Source organism: Trachypithecus francoisi, unplaced genomic scaffold, assembly GCF_009764315.1.
Source record: "Trachypithecus francoisi isolate TF-2019V2 unplaced genomic scaffold, Tfra_2.0 Lachesis_group15, whole genome shotgun sequence".
NCBI classification, from domain to species: domain Eukaryota; kingdom Metazoa; phylum Chordata; class Mammalia; order Primates; family Cercopithecidae; genus Trachypithecus; species Trachypithecus francoisi.
The window spans coordinates 97,105,526-97,125,785 of record NW_022681460.1 but is presented as its reverse complement, the minus strand read 5'-3'; the positions used below and the strand labels follow the sequence as shown (position 1 = coordinate 97,125,785).

General features: G+C 42.4%; 1 protein-coding gene and 1 long non-coding RNA gene across 2 annotated transcripts in view; both read right to left on the bottom strand.

Annotated features, from left to right (window-relative positions):
- Positions 1 to 20,260, bottom strand: part of SMG1 (SMG1 nonsense mediated mRNA decay associated PI3K related kinase) — a 120,520-nt gene that overhangs the window by 85,501 nt on the left and 14,759 nt on the right. Inside the window, 2 exon segments of the mRNA XM_033235613.1 lie at positions 3,366 to 3,521; positions 4,420 to 4,583. Of these exon segments, the coding sequence (XP_033091504.1) occupies positions 3,366 to 3,521; positions 4,420 to 4,583 (320 nt within the window).
- On the bottom strand, positions 5,876 to 19,415 carry LOC117097602. The gene is made up of 3 exons (XR_004443002.1): positions 19,287 to 19,415; positions 17,100 to 17,103; positions 5,876 to 5,886 (listed from the first exon to the last, which is right to left on the bottom strand). It is a non-coding gene; the product is annotated as an uncharacterized LOC117097602 (long non-coding RNA).

The following is a 20,260-nucleotide window of genomic DNA, read 5'->3' as shown; positions in this document are numbered from 1 at the left end:
AAGGGGTATGGATAAAGTCTCAATCGAGTAAAACCAGGATATAGGCTTCTACTTATCATCTAGGTATCCCACTGGAGGAAAGCCTCTTATTCACATTACCATCATTTCCCTGGGATGAAGTTTTGGGGAGCCATAATCACATATTTAGTTCAACAAATGTCTAATTGTTATCTACCACATGCAAGGTACGCCTCCACTAGAAAGGTAGCAAACCACAACTTTTCTCCCCTTATTTTTTAATCACAAGAACAAGCAAACAATAGTGAATACTATTAGTATATTAAAAATGCCTTTAAAAGCTAGATTTTTGCTGAGCAAGGTGGCTCTTGCCTGTAATTACCCAGCACTTTGGGAGACCAAGGTGGGCAGATCACTTAAGCCCAGGAGTTCGAGACCAGTCTGGGCAACATGGCAAAACCCCATCTCTACGAAAAACACAAAAATTAGCTGGACATAGTGGCACATCTCTGTAATCCCAGTTACTCGGGAGGCTGAGGTGGGAGGATCACTTTAGCCTGGGAAGCAAAGGCTGCAGTGAAATCACACTAGTGCATTCCAGCCTGGGTGACAGAGCGAGACTCTGTCTCAAAAAAACAAAACAGGCCGGGCGCGGTGGCTCAAGCCTGTAATCCCAGCACTTTGGGAGGCCGAGACGGGCGGATCACGAGGTCAGGAGATCGAGACCATCCTGGCTAACACGGTGAAACCCCGTCTCTACTAAAAATACAAAAAACTAGCCGGGCGAGGTGGCGGGCGCCTGTAGTCCCAGCTACTCAGGAGGCTGAGGCAAGAGAATGGCGTAAACCCGGGAGGCGGAGCTTGCAGTGAGCTGAGATCCGGCCACTGCACTCCAGCCCGGGCGAAAGAGCAAGACTCCATCTCAAAAAAAAAAAAAAAAAAAAAAAAACAAAGAACTAAATTTTTGCAATACGTTTTCAACTGTGCTATTTACCATAATTAGCCAATACATACATAAACAACAAATCACAAAGGGTCTGACAGTTTCATTTCTAAGGTATAAGAAAAAATTGATAATAAAAGAAACTACAAGGCTGGGCATGGTGGCTCACACCTGTAATCCCAGCACTTTGGGAGGCCAAGGAGGGCAGATCACGAGGTCAGCAGTTTGAGACCAGCCTGGCCAACATGATGGAACCTCATCTCTACTAAAGATACAAAAAATTGGCCGGGCGCGGTGGCTCAAGCCTGTAATCCCAGCACTTTGGGAGGCCGAGGCAGGCGGATCACGAGGTCAGGAGATCGAGACCATCCTGGCTAACACGGTGAAACCCCGTCTCTACTAAAAATACAAAAAACTAGCCGGGCGAGGTGGCGGCGCATGTAGTCCCAGCTACTCGGGAGGCTGAGGCAGGAGAATGGCGGGAACCCGGGAGGCGGAGCTTGCAGTGGGCTGAGATCCGGCCACTGCACTCCAGCCTGGGCGACAGAGCGAGACTCCGTCTCAAAAAAAAAATAAAATAAAGATACAAAAAATTAGCCAGGCATGGTGGCGCACTCCTATAATTCTAGCTACTCGGGAGGCTGAGGCAGGAGAATCACTTTAACCCGGGAGATGGAAGTTGCAATGAGCTGAGATTGTGCCACTGCACTCCAGCCTGGATGACAGGGCAAGACTCCGTCTCATAAATAAATAAATGACTACAAGGGGAACAACACACACTGGAGCCTTTTGGAGGGTGAGGGGTGGGAGGAGGGAGAGGATCAAGAGAAACAACCAATGGGTATCAGGCTTAATACCTGGGTGGTAAAATCATCTATACCACAAACCCTCATGACACAAGTTTACCTGTGTAACAAACCTGCACTTGTATCCCGAACTTAAAAGTTTAAAAAAAGAAAGAAACTACAATGTCTGAGAGAGGAATAGGATTTTTACAAATCCCTAGCCCAGAGTATTTCAACATGACAGATACCAAAAATGTCATCAACTTACCAGCAGAGAAATTAGGCTCTACTTACAATTCTGTCACTAGCAAACTATATGACCCTGAGCCTTTAAAGAAGAGGAATTGTACTGAATTAGCTTTAGAGTCGCTGTTTAGCTCCTACAGTATCATAAGTCTAAGGCTTCAAACACTTTATTCTAATAAACAGCATAGCCTTTGAATTCATTCCACTTGTGAAAACTTACAGAAAGAAATCAGTTTTTTAAAAGTTATATACCAACAATAAAAGCTACAGGCACAAAGGTTTTCACCAAGATACACGTAGCACACACACAGTATTTAAAAAAAAAAAAAAAAGGTTAAAAACTAAATGTCCGAAAAGTAATTACATCTAACAAAGCCCATAAATCAGAAATGTGAATTTCATACTCAGCTTTACCGGTAAATTTCTCTTTAAGGAAAAAAATGATCATTACCTCTAATCCTCTGAACTTTCAAGGCACTCACCTATACAGTGAGGCTACGTCATAAGGCAGAAAAATGGTATCAGTGTATTTAACTTTAGAGAAGTGCCCACTCTAGGCAGGGCTGGTGGCTCAAGCCTGTAATCCCAGCACTTTGGGAGACTGAGATGGGCAGATCACTTGAGGTCAGGAGTTCAAGACCAGCCTGGCCAACACAGTGAAACCCTGTCTCCACTAAAAATGCAAAAATTAGCTGGGTGTGGTGGCAGGCACCTATAATCCCAGCTACTTGGGAGGCTGAGGCACGAGAATCACTTGAACCTGGGAGGTGGAGGTTGCAGTGAACAGAGATTGCACCACTGCACTCCAGCCTGGGCAACAGAGCAAGACTCTGCCTCAAAAATATATATATACTGAAAACAACAACAACAACAAAAAAACAGAAAAGTGCCCACTCTGGGGGACAGGGGAAGGGACAGCATCAGGAAGAATAGCTTAATGGATGCTGGGCTTAATACCTAGGTGATGGGATGATCTGTGTAGCAAACCACCATGGCACAGGTTTACCTATGTAACAAACCTGTACATCCTGCACATGTACCCTGAACTTAAAAGAGAAAAAAAAAAAGACAGAGAAGTATCCACTCTATACATACATCTATATCCTCCACAGGCCCAAGACTTCAAGGACTTGCTGTAGTAAGAGCCTACTATACACTATACATTAAATATCCATGATAATTGGGTAAACCCTTTCTGTAAGATCTTATCCAGTCTTCTAATGTTGTTTTAAGAGAATTCTCTCTTAAAATGCATTGTAACCTTTCTAGTGGGAAATTAACAGTTCACAGGAAAAGAATGTAAACAATTTTTACTGCACAGTAGACTAATCAACTCATGCCTGTGCAAGGCATTAGTAAGAGATATCCAGGATAAGAGGAGATACAAGTCTTTGGAAGGTGTATGTGATTGTTCCCCGTTTTCCCAGTCTTACCCTGTGATTTCCTCATGTCTTTGGTGGCTAAAGCACGACTGCCATGCTGAACACTGGTGAACTCAGGGCTGGTCACATTGTTAACCCTCAGCTCTTGCCCCAACGACTTCCGACCATAAGTATTTTCCCCAGATCCTCCATTGACACTGTAGCCACCTACAAACAGCAATGTTTACGTTATTTAAATATGATTGTTGGCTTCAATCAATTTCCTGATAGCTCAGGATCTTACCGCTCAATCTGCAGCTCAACCAGCCTTTGCTTCTCCTACCTTTTTCCTGTACTGTCTGCCTTGAAAATAATTTTGCTTTCTTTTAATACACCTTAGAAGTTAATTTTATTTTGATCCCTTCATTGGAAAATAAGCAGAGAAATGAAAACTATATTAAATCAAATTTTACACTTTGTTTAAAAACTTTCTTGAGGTTTAGAGACAGTAACCGGGAGGAATTTCAACCTTAGCTAAATATCTTTGAAAACAAAAACAAAAATAGTATTGTATCTTTTTTGTAAGAAAACTGCATTTATGGCCGGGCGCGGTGGCTCAAGCCTGTAATCCCAGCACTTTGGGAGGCCGAGACGGGCGGATCACGAGGTCAGGAGATCAAGACCATCCTGGCGAACACGGTGAAACCCCGTCTCTACTAAAAAATACAAAAAACTAGCCGGGCGACATGGCGGGCGCCTGTAGTCCCAGCTACTCGGGAGGCTGAGGCAGGAGAATGGCGTAAACCCGGGAGGCGGAGCTTGCAGTGAGCTGAGATCCGGCCACTGCACTCCAGCCTGGGCGATAGAGCGAGACTCCGTCTCAAAAAAAAAAAAAAAAAAAAAAAGAAAACTGCATTTATGAATTATGTATGGAAAAATATTTAAATTTTAAAAATAATAAAGTGGATAAACTTCCTATGAAGTTTTCAGAAATAACACTGCATTTGTTATTTATATTTTAAACATATTAGAAGAAAGCGAGAAAAGGTTGGGGGTATAGGAAGGCAGGAAGGTGAGATAGGTAGGTTCAAAAAACATGCTTGCAGCAATAAGAAAATATATATACCCTTTTCGTCATTCTGTATGTCAGCGTGGACTCTGGTATCATCGTGCCTTTGCCGAGACACAACAGCTGAATTTGAAGGTTGCAGTCCATAAGAGGAAGAACCACCTCTATCTCTGGATGAAGAATATTTTAAATTATCTGGGTCGGCTGATGCACTATCAGTTCTATAAAAAGAGAAAAGCATAAGATTAGAACTTCAAACAACATAAATAAATATTTCTTTATACAAGCCTCTCTTCTCCCAACTTTTACATTTAACCATTACTACTATACTTAGTAGAGTATGTACTATATATTATATGTAAGCACTCAGCTGTCTAACAAGTCTTTCATTGGGAAGAGATTCTCAAAGGATGAAATGCCAACTTTTCAGTCTCTTCTACTGTTCTAAAGACCCATTCAGAAATATGAATAACTACTGGGATTAGGGTGACTTTGCTGGTTTTAGCATTGAAAGTCTCCTGTCCCAGGCAAAATGGGACAATTGGTCACTCTGGTCCAGAGTTTTCCTCACATGACTTGATAATAAGAATAACTCTTTCTAAATTCTCCCCCCTGGAGAGGGTTAATCAGTCAAAAAATTTCAGTCTTTCCTGTCATAAAAATAAAAAACACTGGCAGCATGTCAGGGAGGGGCAATGTCTTATCAAGTTATTTTCTAAGTACTGATTATGTTAAGGTACTGTAGTATTGAAGACCCTAATGAAGATGCCTTAATTGTAAAGAATAGCAATCAAAAATTTTTTTTTTTTTTTTTTTTGAGAGGGAGTCTCACTCTGTCGCCCAGGCTGGGGTGCAGTGGCCGGATCTCAGCTCACTGCAAGCTCCGCCTCCCAGGTTCACGCCATTCTCCTGCCTCAGCCTCCCGAGTAGCTGGGACTACAGGCGCCCGCCACTTCGCCCGGCTAGTTTTTTGTATTTTTTAGTAGAGACGGGGTTTCACCGTGTTAGCCAGGATGGTCTCGATCTCCTGACCTCGTGATCCGCCCGCCTCGGCCTCCCAAAGTGCTGGGATTACAGGCTTGAGCCACCGCGCCCGGCCTGCAATCAAAATTTTAAAAAGTAAAAAAGAAGACATTGTAAGGAAATAAAAGGTATCAGAAATCCAATAAAGCTATATTGGAAAGTTGTAGTTCATAATCTATTTAAAATTTAGGTACTGTTTAGAGTAATACCTGATGTTTATTAGGAAACAAGTGGGGGTACAGCCAAGGGTAAAAGCGTGTCCTCATCTAAGTATCTGCTCTATGCTTCAACTGCCCCATAAGTAAAACAGAGCTGAGCTACAAGACTTCTTATGAGTGTTATTCTTCCAGCCATCAATCATAAACTATCAAGAAAGAAGACCACAAAATAATCTGTCGTAGCACATGAAAAATCCAAGTAAGTTCTTCCCCTACTGATTTTCTCCTGAGAGGAACAACTTTGAGAAAAAGAAAAGAAAGAAAATCAATTCTATGTTATTTACTACAAATGCTTTCTGAATCTTTTAGAACCTGAATCTTTGAGAAAAGTTCAGGACACTGGCAAGGTCAGAAACTAACCTATTCCTCTACACTTTGCCCCTCCCTCTATGGTGTAAAAGTGACAGCAGTGTCTGTATACTGTATATATTTCGTTTAGAGTTTATCAGTCTTTCCTTGTTCCCAAAAATACTAAACATAAAACTTTGCATGGGCTCAATCAGTTGGACACCTTCATCTGCACTTACTGCAATCACTGTTAATACAGAATGCAGACAAAAGGTCCAATTAAACTTGGAAATCTAACTGGTACAAGTCATGAGTTCTAAAGAATCTCAATCTGAAACTTCATGAAATTCATAACCTAGCATACTAAAATGACTAAAGCTCCATAAGGAGTATCTTCTAATATTCAGAGTTCACTTGTTCATAAAGCTAAGTACTTCAAATATAAGGGAAAATAAAATCTATGGAATTTCAAGAAAAATGTATGAGAATATTTTCTGAGTATACTAAGTCTATAAGCACTAAAATATAACTCAATGGACCATAACTTTTTTAAACTAATGAAAAGACATTCCTTATGTATCTAAAAATAACACAGTTAACATGCATCTATATAAATCATAGCATACCATTACTTTCTGAAAGGGGACTGAAACATAAGAGAGCTTATAACCTTTTCTGACAGGGTTTGAACTTTATATGTATGCCACAGTAAGCTCTTATTAGATGAGGGAATAAAATAAGCACATGATTAATTCAGAAACACAAAGATAACTGAAGTCTGCCAATATTTAAACATACCTTCACTTCCTGCTTTCATCATGTTTACTTATCTCCTAGACTACCTTTACTATTAAGAGTTAAATATCTGTATCATTTTCTGGTGACACAGTAGTAACATAAGGCAGCAGAGAATACAAGTTAAAAAAAGATCTGGGCTCAAATCCCAGCTCCAGCACTGAAAAGTATGTGTGCCTTTGCACAAATTACTTGATCTCCAAGCCTTGGTTGTCTCTTGCATAAAATGAGGGTAATACATATCTAACATGCAAGGTTGTTGTGAGGCTTAAATAAGATAATGAATTATAAAGAAATGCTTAGTTTGCAGGGTATGTTAAAAGTTATTATGACTATAATACAAAATAAAGTTTCCAGTCTAAAAGACAATGTACAAACAGTTCATGAGTATATGAATATAATCAAAACAAGTTTTTACAGTCAATATAGAGCAACTTAAATACTTCACTAAGAAATCAGGTAATCTGTTGCTACCAACAAATCTGTTTCCAACTATGAAGCATCTGATTTCAAACTAAACTGTAAAAACCAGGGGCAGCTTCCCCATTGTTTAGAAATAAGGTTTCTAAATTCCATAAGTTATGAACACTGAGATTATTTTTTCCCAAAAAAAAAGTGTGTTTTCAGAAATATTTAAAAAAAAACAAAACAAAAAACTCACTGGAATAGAGCCACTGTTTCAGAAATACCTAAAAACTCCCTAGTTGCCAAATTATTTTAATACAAATTAATCAAAACATCTCCAACCAGAACTCAGGTTGTAAGCATTCTGAACCTAAAAGCACAAGATGGTTTAGCATTTATACAAAATTTCTATTTTTATACAATCTTGACTTCTTAGGTTTCAAAAAATGTCAATGTCAGGCTGTTAGCGCCAACAAGATCATCCCAGTCCAATAAATAGAAAACTGTTAAAGAACAGAAATGAGCACTTAAAATGAGGCAATCAAAGCCACAAAATAGAAACTGCAGATTTGAACTCCAAGAGGCAGGCATAAATGTTAGGCTAGTTAGTTAGAAGAGCTGAAAGGGATATCATCTGCCAGAATTAGTGTCTCAATTTAGTGAAAAAAGAAAATCTATCTATTAAGTCTAAGAATCCTAGCAAGGATCCAAAAATACCTCTACAGCCCCTTTAATATTCTAAAAATATCATGGAGAGGAAAAAAAAGAAATGCATAAATTTCCCCAAAACGATCAAACTGAAGTTAAAGCCTGATGTACATGCCACATTGAGAGGTAAGTTTCTAAAGCTCATACCTCAAAAATCGCATACTGTATAATATGGAGCCTTTGTGATGTTTTGCATCAAGTCAATCTGTAAGACAGTAGTTACAATATTAGTGAAGACAGTGGGTTAAAACATTTGTTGTTCAAACATGGAGCAAATATCATTCATGAGTTAGGTGCTTTTAGTTGAACTACGGTCCCATTAGGGTTCATACATTAAAGCAAAAATTGAGGTGGAAAGCTACTCTGTGCCTTAGAGGATAAAGAGGCTTAATGTGGCAACCAAAAAAATTTTAGTACATAAGAGAATTTAAATGTTAACTATAACATACAAATCACATGCAAATATAGTTACCACTCATTTTAATTACCTATTCTCAATATACAGAAAAATGCCATAAATCTAGGAGGCCATTCGTTTCAAACAATCAGAATCCTCAGACCTCACATCAACAATCCACCAAGAGCTGGGGATAGTATCTCCTGACTAAATGTAGCCTTGCGGTCCAGTTGTTGTAAGTATTAGAGAGAAAAAGAGTCATCTCTGGAAAGTGTGAAGTCAGGGAATTCCCTACTAGGAAGCATTTCCATAAAGCACCCCAAAATGACTTGATGCAAACACCACATCTAGTGGTGTCACTGGAGTAAGCATCATATTACTTCAAATTGCTTTTACCTAGGTTTATTAAGGGATTTTGCTCTCATGGTGAGATCTAATTTGTAATGGATATAAACCAGGAAATGAGATTTGCACTAAAGCCAATGAAGTAGGAATGTACTTATTCTCTAAAGTAGCAAAGATAGTCTCACTGTCACAGAGCAGTTACAGGATATGCTGCTTTCCATACTAATGGTTAATACCACTTGAAAATGATTTACCCTTCAAAAATAAATTCAAGGTTATCCCCTGTAATGCCTCTTACCTGGATTCAAACATGCTTTAATGAGAAGTAAAAGAAAGGGTGAAACCATGAATAACCCTGGGCCTTGTGTATATCATTACATTAGAAACACTGCTCTAAATATGAGTCTATGCTAAAACATTAATTTGAGAGGCTCAGGGAATTTATTATACAAATCTCTTCTCACAGAGAACTTTAAGTTCAAATATAATAAAACAAAACAGAAGCATTCCATGTCAAAATCATGAGTATGCATCAGTTTTGCAATACTGAAATATTAAATTCATATAATTTCTTGGTAAAACTAGCTTAGCTACCTATTAAGTGTCTATAATAACCAAATCTTAATTATCCACTTATGGGTGATTTGTTTCCTTTTTTGAGACAGGGTCTCACTCTGTAACCCAGGCTGGAGTGCATTGGCATGACCATAGCTCACTGCAGCCTCGACCTCATGGGTTCAGCCTCTCAAACAACTGGGACCACAGGTGCATGTCACTCCACTTAGCTAATTTTTTATTTTTATGTTTTTGTAGAGACAGGTGTCTCATTATGTTGCTCAGGCTGCTCTCAAATTCCTGGACTCAAGCAATCCTCCCACCTCAGCCCAGCCTCCCAAAATGCTAGGATTAGAGGCATGAGTGACCACATCTGGACTGTCACCAATTTTTAATTGTCTGTCAACTAAACAGCCAATATAGACTGATAAAATATACTTAATTACTGTAAAATTGTGAAGAACTTTATCTTGACCAAGGAGAGGTCTGGCTTTTACCTGTGGATTCTGGAAGGTAATCTCTGAACTCCTGAAATGTCACACCTAATAAGAGCATTCTGGCCAGGAGCAGTGGCTCACACCTGTAATCCCAGCACTTTGGGAAGCCAAGGCAGGAGGATCGCTTGAAGTCTGGATTTTGAGACCAGCCTGGCTAGCATGGTGAAATCTGTCTCTACTAAAAATATAAAAATTAGCCAGGCATGTTGACTGGTACCTGTAATAATCCCAGCTACTCGGGAGGCTGAGGTTTCAGTGAGCTGAGATCATGCCACTGCACTCCAGCCTGGGCAACAGAGAAAGACTATCTCCCCCCGAAAAAAAAGAGAGGGGGTGTGGTGGGAGGGAGGTGTCCTTGTTCATCTGGGGGGCTTCAGGCCACAGCAGAGTCTAACAATGTGGCTTATGGTGGCAGCTTTGAGTCCCATGGATCAGCTTGACCTCCAATGAGGCTGGAGACTAAGGTTAGACACATGAGCATGCAACCATGGAACCCCGGTAAAGACTCTGGACATAAAAAATGGAGGGAGTTTCCCTGGTTGGCAATAATCCATGAGTACTGTCACACATCAGTGCCACCGGGAAGGTATCATTTTTCACAACTCTACAGGGAGAGGACAATTCGAAGCTCCAACATTTGGAACTTTCCTGAACTCTGCCCTATGCACCTCTACCCTTGGCTGATTCTAATCTGAATCCCTAAACTGCAATAAACTCTAACCGTGGGTATGAGAGCTTCCAATGAGTTCTCGCAAGTCCTCCTGGCAAATCATCCAACCTAAGCATGGTCTTGGCCAGGCACAGTGGCCAAGCCTGTAATCCCAGCACTTTGGGAAGCCCAGGCAGGCAGATCGCTTGAGCTCAAGAGTTTGAGATCAGACTGGCAATATGGCAATACTGTCTCTAAAAAATATAGAAAAATTAGCAAGGCAAGGTGGTATGCGCCCGTAGATCCAGCTACTCAGGTGGCTGAGGTAGGAGGATTGCTTGAACCTGGGAGGGAGGAGTCCAGGGCTGCAGTGAGCCGTGATCATGCCACTGCACTCTCACCTGGGTGATAGAGAGAGGCCCTGTCTCAAAAAAACAAAAACAAAACAAAAAAAACACAGTGGTCTTGGGAACCCCCAAACTTGCAACTAGTATTAGAAGCAAGGGTCATCTTACGGACTGGACTCCCTCTTACTCTGCACTCATATTTAAAACCATTAAATATACTGTAGCTCAAAAACAGATGCTTGTCTGTTTGTTTGTTCTGAAACAGGGTCTCATTCTGTTGCCCAGGCTAGAGTGCAGAGGCGCAATCCAAGTTCAAGCAAACTTCCCACCTCAGCCTCCCAAGTAGCTGAGACCACAGGCTTACTCCACCATGCCCAGCTAACTTTTGTATTTTTTTTTTTTTTGTCCCATTCTCTACAACATTCCCAAAATGTTGCCAAGCTGGTCTCGCACTCCTGGGCTCAAGTGATCCACTCACCTCAGCCTCCCAAAGTGTTGGGATTATAGGCATGAGCCACTGCACCCAGCCATAAATTTTGTTTTTAAATAATGTTTCTAGCAAACATGATAAAGATTTGACTTCAGTGTTGCTTATTTCTCTTCCAAGGAACCTCTAATATTCTCTATTTTCAGACCTCCAATCAAATTAGCCAGAAGGAGCAAACAAAGCCAGTAACTCCAGGAGGGCAACAGATCTGATTTTAATCTTTGTTTCACATGCACAATTGTCTTCAGAGAAACGCTGACAAAAGTATCCCCTCACCTCCATGCCCCAGTGCTCCTTTTCTCTGACTTCCAATGGCCTCTGATGCTCCCCATATTTCCCTCACCAGGTTTCTTTCCTTTCCAAAACACCTGTAAAACTTTCCACACCCTCTTCCTTCTCCCACCACTACTAGTGGATGACCTTATAGTTCAGCTTCATAAGAAACAGAAGCCATTTGATAGCGCCCTCAGCAAGAGCTAACATTTTAGCTCCTAACAAGAGCTGGTGGGCAACTGATCCAAGCAGTTTACATACGTTCATCGTGTCATTTCATGATCGACACAATCTTATTAATAGATATAATTTTACAGATTAATAACTAAGGTTTCATAACTGGCCTAAAGTTGCAGCTTGTAAAAGGCAGAGCCAGAACTCAGACCCAGTACTGTCTAACGTTTGAGCTCTTCAACACTATCACTGCCTGCCATCTTCCTTCTAATATATCCACAAATTCACCTGCATCTGCACATACAGCCTTTCTTCCCATCATCTTCACATAATGTAACAAATAAACCTCCTATCCATATAAATCATCTGGATCTGTCTATTCCCCCCATTTTCCAAGGTATGCCTTGTTTCTCTTTTGTAGGTTGCAAACTCTCCCATTTTACTACTGCTAATCACATCATCAACATATGAGCACTCTCAAAAGTCTTACTTTAAAAAACAAAAACAAAAACAGCGGGGAGCAGCAGCTCACGCATGTAATCCCAGCACTTTGGGAGGCGGAGGCAGGAAGATCATGCGGTCAGGAGATTGAGACCACCCTGGCCAACATGGTGAAACCCAGTCTCTACTAAAATAGAAAAAATAAAATTGCCAGGCGCGGTGGCTCAAGCCTGTAATCCCAGCACTTTGGGAGGCCGAGACGGGCGGATCACGAGGTCAGGAGATCAAGACCACCCTGGCTAACACAGTGAAACCCCGTCTCTACTAAAAAAATACAAAAAACTAGCCGGGCCAGGTGGCAGGCGCCTGTAGTCCCAGCTACTCGGGAGGCTGAGGCAGGAGAATGGCGTAGACCCAGGAGGCGGAGCTTGCAGTGAGCTGAGATCCGGCCACTGCACTCCAGCCTGGGCGACAGAGCCAGACTCCATCTCAAAAAAAAAAAGAAAAAGAAAAAAGAAAAAAGAAAATTACCTGGGCACGGTGGCACACACCTGTAGTCCCAGCTACTTGGGAGGCTGAGACAGGGGAATCATTTGAACCCAGGAGGCGGAGCTTGCAGTGAGCCGAGATCGCGCCATTGCACTCCAGCCTGGTGATAGAGCCAGACTCCATCTCAAAAAAATAAATAAAATAAAATAAAATAAACAAAAAATAAAAAAATAAGGCCAGGCACGGTGGCTCACACCTGTAATCCCAGCACTTTGGGAAGCCGAGGAAGGGGGATCACTAGGTCAGGAGTTTGAGACCAGCCTGGCCAACATAGTGAAACCCCGTCTCTACTAAAAATACAAAGAATTAGCCGGGTGTGGTGGCGAGTGCCTGTAATCCTAGCTAGTTGGGAGGCTGAGGCAAGAGAAGTGCTTGAACCTGGGAGGCGGAGGCTGCAGTGAGCTGAGATTGCGCCACTGCACTCCAACCCAGGTGACAGTGTGAGACTCTGACTCCAAAAAAAAAAACAAAAACAAAAAAAACAAACCCTTTACCTGCCTTTCTCCCTCTACCAATCTAATAGTCTAGACTCTTCACAGACAAACCTGTTGAAAAATTTATCTTCCTTGCCTTCACTTACTTTTCAACCCACTTTAATAAGGGTTCCACCCGCAACACACCACTGAAGCTATTCCTACCAAGGTAGGAACTGCCACTCAAGGCCTTCTTGGCTCTAAAATCCCATGAGACTTTTTCAGCTCACCTTACACTTTCTCAATACCATTCTAAAGTTTGAGTTTTTTAGTTAACTTTAATCTTTAATTCCAGAGACTCTTTCTATTTTATCCTAATCCAAGTATTCTCCTCCTTCTTCACTTTTTTTTTTTTTTTTTTTTTGAGACAGAGTCTGATTTTGTTGCCCAGGCTGCAGGACAGTGGTGTAATGTTGGCTCACTGCAACCTCCGTCTCCAGGTTCAAGCAATTCTCCCATCTCAGCCTCCCAAGTAGCTAAGATTACAGGTGCCTGCCACCATGCCTAATTTTTGTATTTTTAGTAGAGACAGGGTTTCACCATGTTGGCCAGGCTGGTCTCAAACTCCTGACCTCAAGGAATCCACCCACCGTGGCAGCAATTATAGGTGTGAGCCACCGTGCCTGGCCCCTTCTTCACTTCTTCAACCAGCTTAGATTTCATCATGTATCATTTCAATAACACTCTTGTCTATACCCTTAACTCTTAAGATTTTCATCACACCAATCTGGCAAAACCCCAGTCCTGGATAAACCCAATGATCCATCAATAAGCACTGCACTCCCAGGTCCTCCGGTTTTTATTTCCCATTCTATACATGCACTATCCAGACATTCCCATTCTCTTCAAATTCCAAAATATCCTATCACCTCCCCTCCCCATACACACATTCTACTTCACCAAGAAAAAAAAAGATACCAGCTGAGCATGGTGGCTCACGCCTGTAATCCCTGCACTTTGGAAGGCCAAGGTGGGTGGATTACTTGAGGTCAGGAGTTGGGAGACCAGCCTGGCCAAAATGGTGAAACCTCATCTCTACTAAAAATACAAAAATTAGCTGGGTGTGGTGATGCACACCTGTAATCCCAGCTATACTGGAGACTGAGGCAGGAGAATCACTTGAACCCAGGAGTGGAGGTTGCAGTGAGCCAAGATTGCACCATTGCACTCTAGAGCCTGGGCAATAATAAGAGCGAAACTCTGTCTTGGTGGGGGGGTGGGGAAAGGAGGAGACATACCAAAAAATACCTGCACCCGATTCTAGACCTTACTTAGGATTCCATCTACTTCTACCTTACAGTAACTTTTCAAATACTTTTCCCACTGAACTAAATCCACCCCCTTAAACATGTACCACTTTCTAATGTATCCCATTTAAAAATACAAAAACATATAAAAAGGAAAAGCAAACAAAAGGAAAAACTCCATCAATCCCACCTGTCCCTCCATCAAACAATCTGCCTTTACTTGCTGCAGCCAAACTAAAGTTGTCTACACTCCCCTCTCCCATTTCTTCACGTCTTCTAGCTCCTTAACACACACTGGTCCAACTTCTGCCCCATCACTCTTGGCAAAATCCATTATGACCTCCAGGTTGCTAAATCTAAGATAAAGTTCAGGCTTCAATCTGCTCATCCTCTCAGCAGCTTTCACAGGGCTGCTGAATAGGGTTGAGCAGTTTTGCCCTGCACACCAGTGCCCTGCAGAGGAATGAGGTGGGCTGAATGAAACTCGTTTTTAAAACATTCTTGGCTGACATACTGGCTCACACATGTAATCCCAGCACTTTGGGAGGCTGAGGCAGACGGATCACTTGAGATCAGGAGTTCAAGATCAGTCTGGCCAATATGGCAAAACCCCGTCTCTATTAAAAATACAAAAATTAGCTGGGCGTGGTGGCAGGCACCTGTAATCCCAGCTACCCGGGAGGCTGAGGCAGGAGAAGCACTTGAACTCAGGAGGCGGAGGTTGCAGTGAGCCGAGACTGGGCCACTGAACTCCAACCTAGGCAACAAGAGAGAAACTCTGTCTCAAAAAAAAAAAATTGTTTATGCCAACTAATTGTACACCTAAATGCACCATGTTCATTTGACTTTCTCCTTGCATTTATTTATTTATTTTTAATTGGGTCTCGCTCTATGTTGCCCATGTTGTAGTGCAGTCTGTGATTACAGCTCACTGCAGCCTTGAACTCCTGGGCTCAAGAGATCCTCTGGTCTGGGCCGGGCGCGGTGGCTCAAGCCTGTAATCCCAGCACTTTGGGAGGCCGAGACGGGCGGATCACGAGGTCAGGAGATCGAGACCATCCTGGCTAGCATGGTGAAATCCCGTCTCTACTAAAAATACAAAAAACTAGCCGGGCGAGGTGGCGGGCGCCTGTAGTCCCAGCTACTCGGGAGGCTGAGGCAGGAGAATGGCGTGAACCCGGGAGGCGGAGCTTGCAGTGAGCCGAGATTGGGCCACTGCACTCCAGTCTGGGCGACAGAGCGAGACTCCGCCTCAAAAAAAAAAAAAAAAGAAAAAAAGAAAAAAAGAGATCCTCTGGTCTGAGCCTCCCCAGTAGCTAGGACTACAGGTATGGAGTGGCTCTTTGCCTTTATTTCTAACCCAAGCTAGCTTACAACCTTAAAAAGAGACTGTTTCACCAGGCGCGGTGACTCACACCTGTACTCCCAGCACTTTGGGAGGTCGAGGTGGGTGGATCGTAAGGTCAGGAGTTCGAGACCAGCCTGATCAACATGGTGAAACGCTCTCTCTACTAAAAATACACAAAAAATTAGCTGGGCATGGTGGTGCGGCACCTGTAGTCCCAGCTACTTGGGAGGCTGAGGCAGGAGAATCACTTGAACTCAGGAGGTGGAGGTTACGGTGAGCCAAGATCATGTCACTGCATTCCCACCTGTGACGGTGACAGAGCGAGACTCCATCTCAAAAAAAGAGAGAGAGACCCTGCTTCAGCTCTCATTTGCATCGCTTATCTTCCCCTTTTGTCAGTAAGTTTTGTCAGTAAGTCCTGGAAGTACCCTAGAAACATATCATTTGGCCTGGGAAATTGCCAAGATTGAATGGAAATATCTTACTCTATGACCTCTTTAATAGATGAAGGACAAAAAAGACTGAAAATTTACAAAGCTATGCATCCCTCCCCCACCAGTTAAATGCCAAACATAGGCCAGGCACAGTGGATCACACCTGTAATCCCAGCTGTTTGGGAGCCCGAGGCAGGCTGATCACCTGAGGTCAGGAGTTCAAGATCAGCCTGGCCAAGATGGTGAAATGCAGTCTCTACTAAAAATACAAAAAAATTAGCCAGGCATGGTGGTGCATGTCTGTAATCCCAGCTACTCAGGAAGCTGAGGCAGAAGAATCACTTACCCAGAGGTGGAGGTTGCAGTGAGCTGAGAGCTCACCACTGCACTCCAGCCTGGACAACAGAGTGAGACTCGGTCTCAAAAAATAAATAAATAAATAAATAACCCATTCCAACAAAGTTTAAGAATCATTAAGAGTTACATTGCGTCACTGCACTCCAGCCTGGGTGGCAGAGCAAAACTCCGTCTCAAAAAAAAAAAAAAAAAAGAGTTACATACTGCAGAAATCTAAAGAGTCTCAAAAGCAGATTGGGACTTTATAATCAAGGTAAAGGTGAAGTGATGTTTACCAATGTAAGAAATGTATGCAACCATTTTTTTCAACTCCTGAAAGCAGTCAGATGATAATTGTAGTTATTCTGATAAAAGTTCCTTTAGTCAACAGGTTGAAGCAGATTCCCAGGGAATAACATGTTTGTAAGATTTTCTAATAATAGCATATGTTAAATCTTGTCTTTAAAAATAATCCTGGCTGGGTGCAGTGGCTCACACCTGTAATCCCAGCACTTTGGGAGGCTGAGGTGGGTGGATCACTTGAGGTTGAGAGTTTGAGACCAGTTTGACCAACATGGAGAAACCTTTCTGTCTCCACTAAAAATACAAAATTAGCCGGGCGTGGTGTTGCATGCCTGTAATCCCAGTTACTCAGGAAGCTGAGGCAGGAAAATCACTCGAAACCGGGATGCAGAGGTTGTGGTGACCCGAAATGCTGCCACTGCACTCCAGCCTGGGCAACAAGAACGAAACTCCATCTCAAAAAAAAGAAAAAATAACAAGACAAAATTAAAACTAAAATAAATAAATAAATAAAAATAATCCTAGGCCAAGCTGGCTGCAGTAGCTCACACCTGTAATCCCAGCTACTCAGGAGGCTGAGATTCTGGGAGGATCACTTGAGCCCAGGAGTTTGAGACCAGCCAGGGCAACACAATGAGACTGTGTCTCTAAAGAAAAAAATAATCACCATCATTCTAGGCCAGTCCGGAAAACATAGCAAGACCTCCAACTCTGAAAGAAAATGAAAAAAAAAATTTTAAAGGTCAATTTAATTAGAGTCTCAAGTAATTCCAGAAGATATGGTCTCACAAATCAAACAGTTGAAAAAGGAAGATGCCTTTCAAAATAATCACACTATGATTTTAACTGTAGGAAAATGTATTAAATGAAGACAGCTTTTGCTAGCTGCTGAAACATACTAATAAGAGCAGGAAACAATGCTCCCACCGTGCTCAGCAGTAGCCAGAAATTTATTGAGGTCTTTATATTTAGCCTTAAGTATAAGACAGCTAGGAAACTTCAAAATCATCACTCAAGCCACTTTAAACCCACAGTCTATACAAAAATGTATCTTTTTCTGTAACATTTTATACTAAACACACTTTAATCAGATTGACATAAGTGATTTAAAAGAAGTAACTTATATAATTCCCTTTTACAAGCAAAAAAAGAAAAAATATTTCTAGATATTAAGTTCCTTGAGACAGCAATCATTTATTATAGATTTACAGTACAATTTCAAATAGTACCAGTATCTTTTTTTTTTTTTTTTGAGAGAGTGACACAATCACAGCTCACAGTAGCCTCGACCTCCTGGGCTAAAGCAATGCTCCCACCTCAGCCTCCCAAGTAGGTGGGACTACAAACTCATGCCACGATGTTCAGCTTTTTTTTCTTTTTGAGACGGAGTATTGCTCTGTCATCCAGGCTGGAGTGCAGTGGCATGATCTAGGCTCACTGCAACCTCTGCCTCCTGGGTTCAAGCAACTCTTCTGCCTCAGCCTCCCAAATAGCTAGGATTACGTATGCATCACCATGCCCAGGTAATTTTTATATTTTTAATAGAGACGGGGTTTCACCAGGTTAGTCAGGCTGATCTTGGTGATCAGCCCACCTTGGCCTCCCAAAGTGCTGGGATTACAGGTATAAGTCACCATGCCCAGCCAATTTTTGTATTTTTTGTAGAAACCAGGTCTCACTATGTTACCCAGGCTGGTCTCCAACTCCTGGGCTCAAGTGATCCGCCCATCTTCCTGCCTTGGTCTCCCAAAGCACCAACATGCCCAGCCCAAAATCTTGTAATTGCTTAATACTGTACATACATTCTTGCAAAGATATGACATTTCCCATCTTTGTTTAGAAGATGCATGTGGTTCTTCTCCACCCCTTAAGTACTTAAAACTATCACACTGGCAGAGCACAACCTTTCCATGGTTCTGTCATCCTCCCTTCTCCCATTAAAAGAAAAGAAAAAAAAGAAAAGAAAAATATGTATACACACACCCATACACACTACACCAGAGGAAAAAAAGCAATTCATCGTTCAACTTGTGTTCTTTTTTTTTTTTTGAGACGGAGTCTTGCTCTGCCGCCCAGGCTGGAGTGCAGTGGCCGGCTCTCAGCTCACTGCAAGCTCCGCCTCCCGGGTTCACGCCATTCTCCTGTCTCAGCCTCCCGAGTAGCTGGGACTACAGGCGCCCGCCTCGTGGCCTGGCTAGTTTTTTTTTTGTGTGTTTTTTAGTAGAGACGGGGTTTCACCGTATTAGCCAGGATGGTCTCGATCTCCTGACCTCGTGATCCGCCCGTCTCGGCCTCCCAAAGTGCTGGGATTACAGGCTTGAGCCACCGCGCCCGGCCTCAACTTATGTTCTTATAAGAATCAGCTCTTAAATTCCAACTGTGTAGTAAAAGCTAAGCAAGCTATAAGCTACCTTTCAACCTACCCTTTTTCTATATACATTCCATTTACATTGTACTTGCCCTCCAATCTATGCAAATAGTCACAAAGATTAGATTATGTTTGCTGGCTTATCATTTCAACTAGTAACAAATTCTTAAGGTGTGAGTATAAGATAAGGAGAAAAAATGACAGGGCTATGCTGAAATTTCTTATTATTCAACTTGAAACAGGTTTACAGCCTAATGGGAGTACACTAGAAAATGCAGAAAGAGGGCAGGCGCGGTGGCTCACGCCTATAATCCCAGCACTTTGGGAGGCAGAGGTGGGTGGAACACAAGGTCAAGAGTTCAAGACCAGCCGGGCCAACATGGTGAGACCCCGTCTCTACTAAAAATACAAAAAAAAAAAAAAATTACCCGGGTGTGGTGGCACATGCCTGTAATCCAAGCAACTCAGGAGGCTGAGGCAGGAGAATTGCTTGAACCCGGGTGGCAGAGGTTGCAGTAAGCTGAGATCACGCCATTACACTCTGGCCTGGGCAACAGAGCGAGATTCCATCTCAAAAAAAAAAAGAAATGTAGAAAGAGAGCCACTCCACTGGAGAGCAATTAATTCTAACTCCACTAATATTTTCTAAGTATTCACTGAAACAATTTTAAAAATAATATCCTAAACTTTAATCCTCCCAACGTCTTAAAAGGCAAATTACCCCCTCAGAGGGACACGGCTGGTAGTGCCAATACAAAAGATCTTTGTCTTCCCATTCTTAGTCCATAGCTTTTTTCATGACACCCGCCTCTCCTAAGATAATTATCTGTGAAGGATCAACTTTTTAAAATACACACACTCGGCCGGGCGTGGTGGCTCAAGCCTGTAATCCCAGCACTTTGGGAGTCCGAGACGGGCGGATCACGAGGTCAGGAGATCGAGACCATCCTGGCTAACACGGTGAAACCCCGTCTCTACTAAAAATACAAAAACTAGCGAGGTGGCGGGTGCCTGTAATCCCAGCTACTCGGGAGGTTGAGGCAGGAGAATGGCATAAACCCAGGAGGCGGAGCTTGCAGTGAGCTGAGATCTGGCCACTGCACTCCAGCCTGGGCGACAGAGCGAGACTCGGTCTCAAAAAAAAAAAAAAAAAAAAAGGAACATATTAAAATTCTATCGGCCGGGCGCGGTGGCTCAAGCCTGTAATCCCAGCACTTTGGGAGGCCGAGACGGGTGGA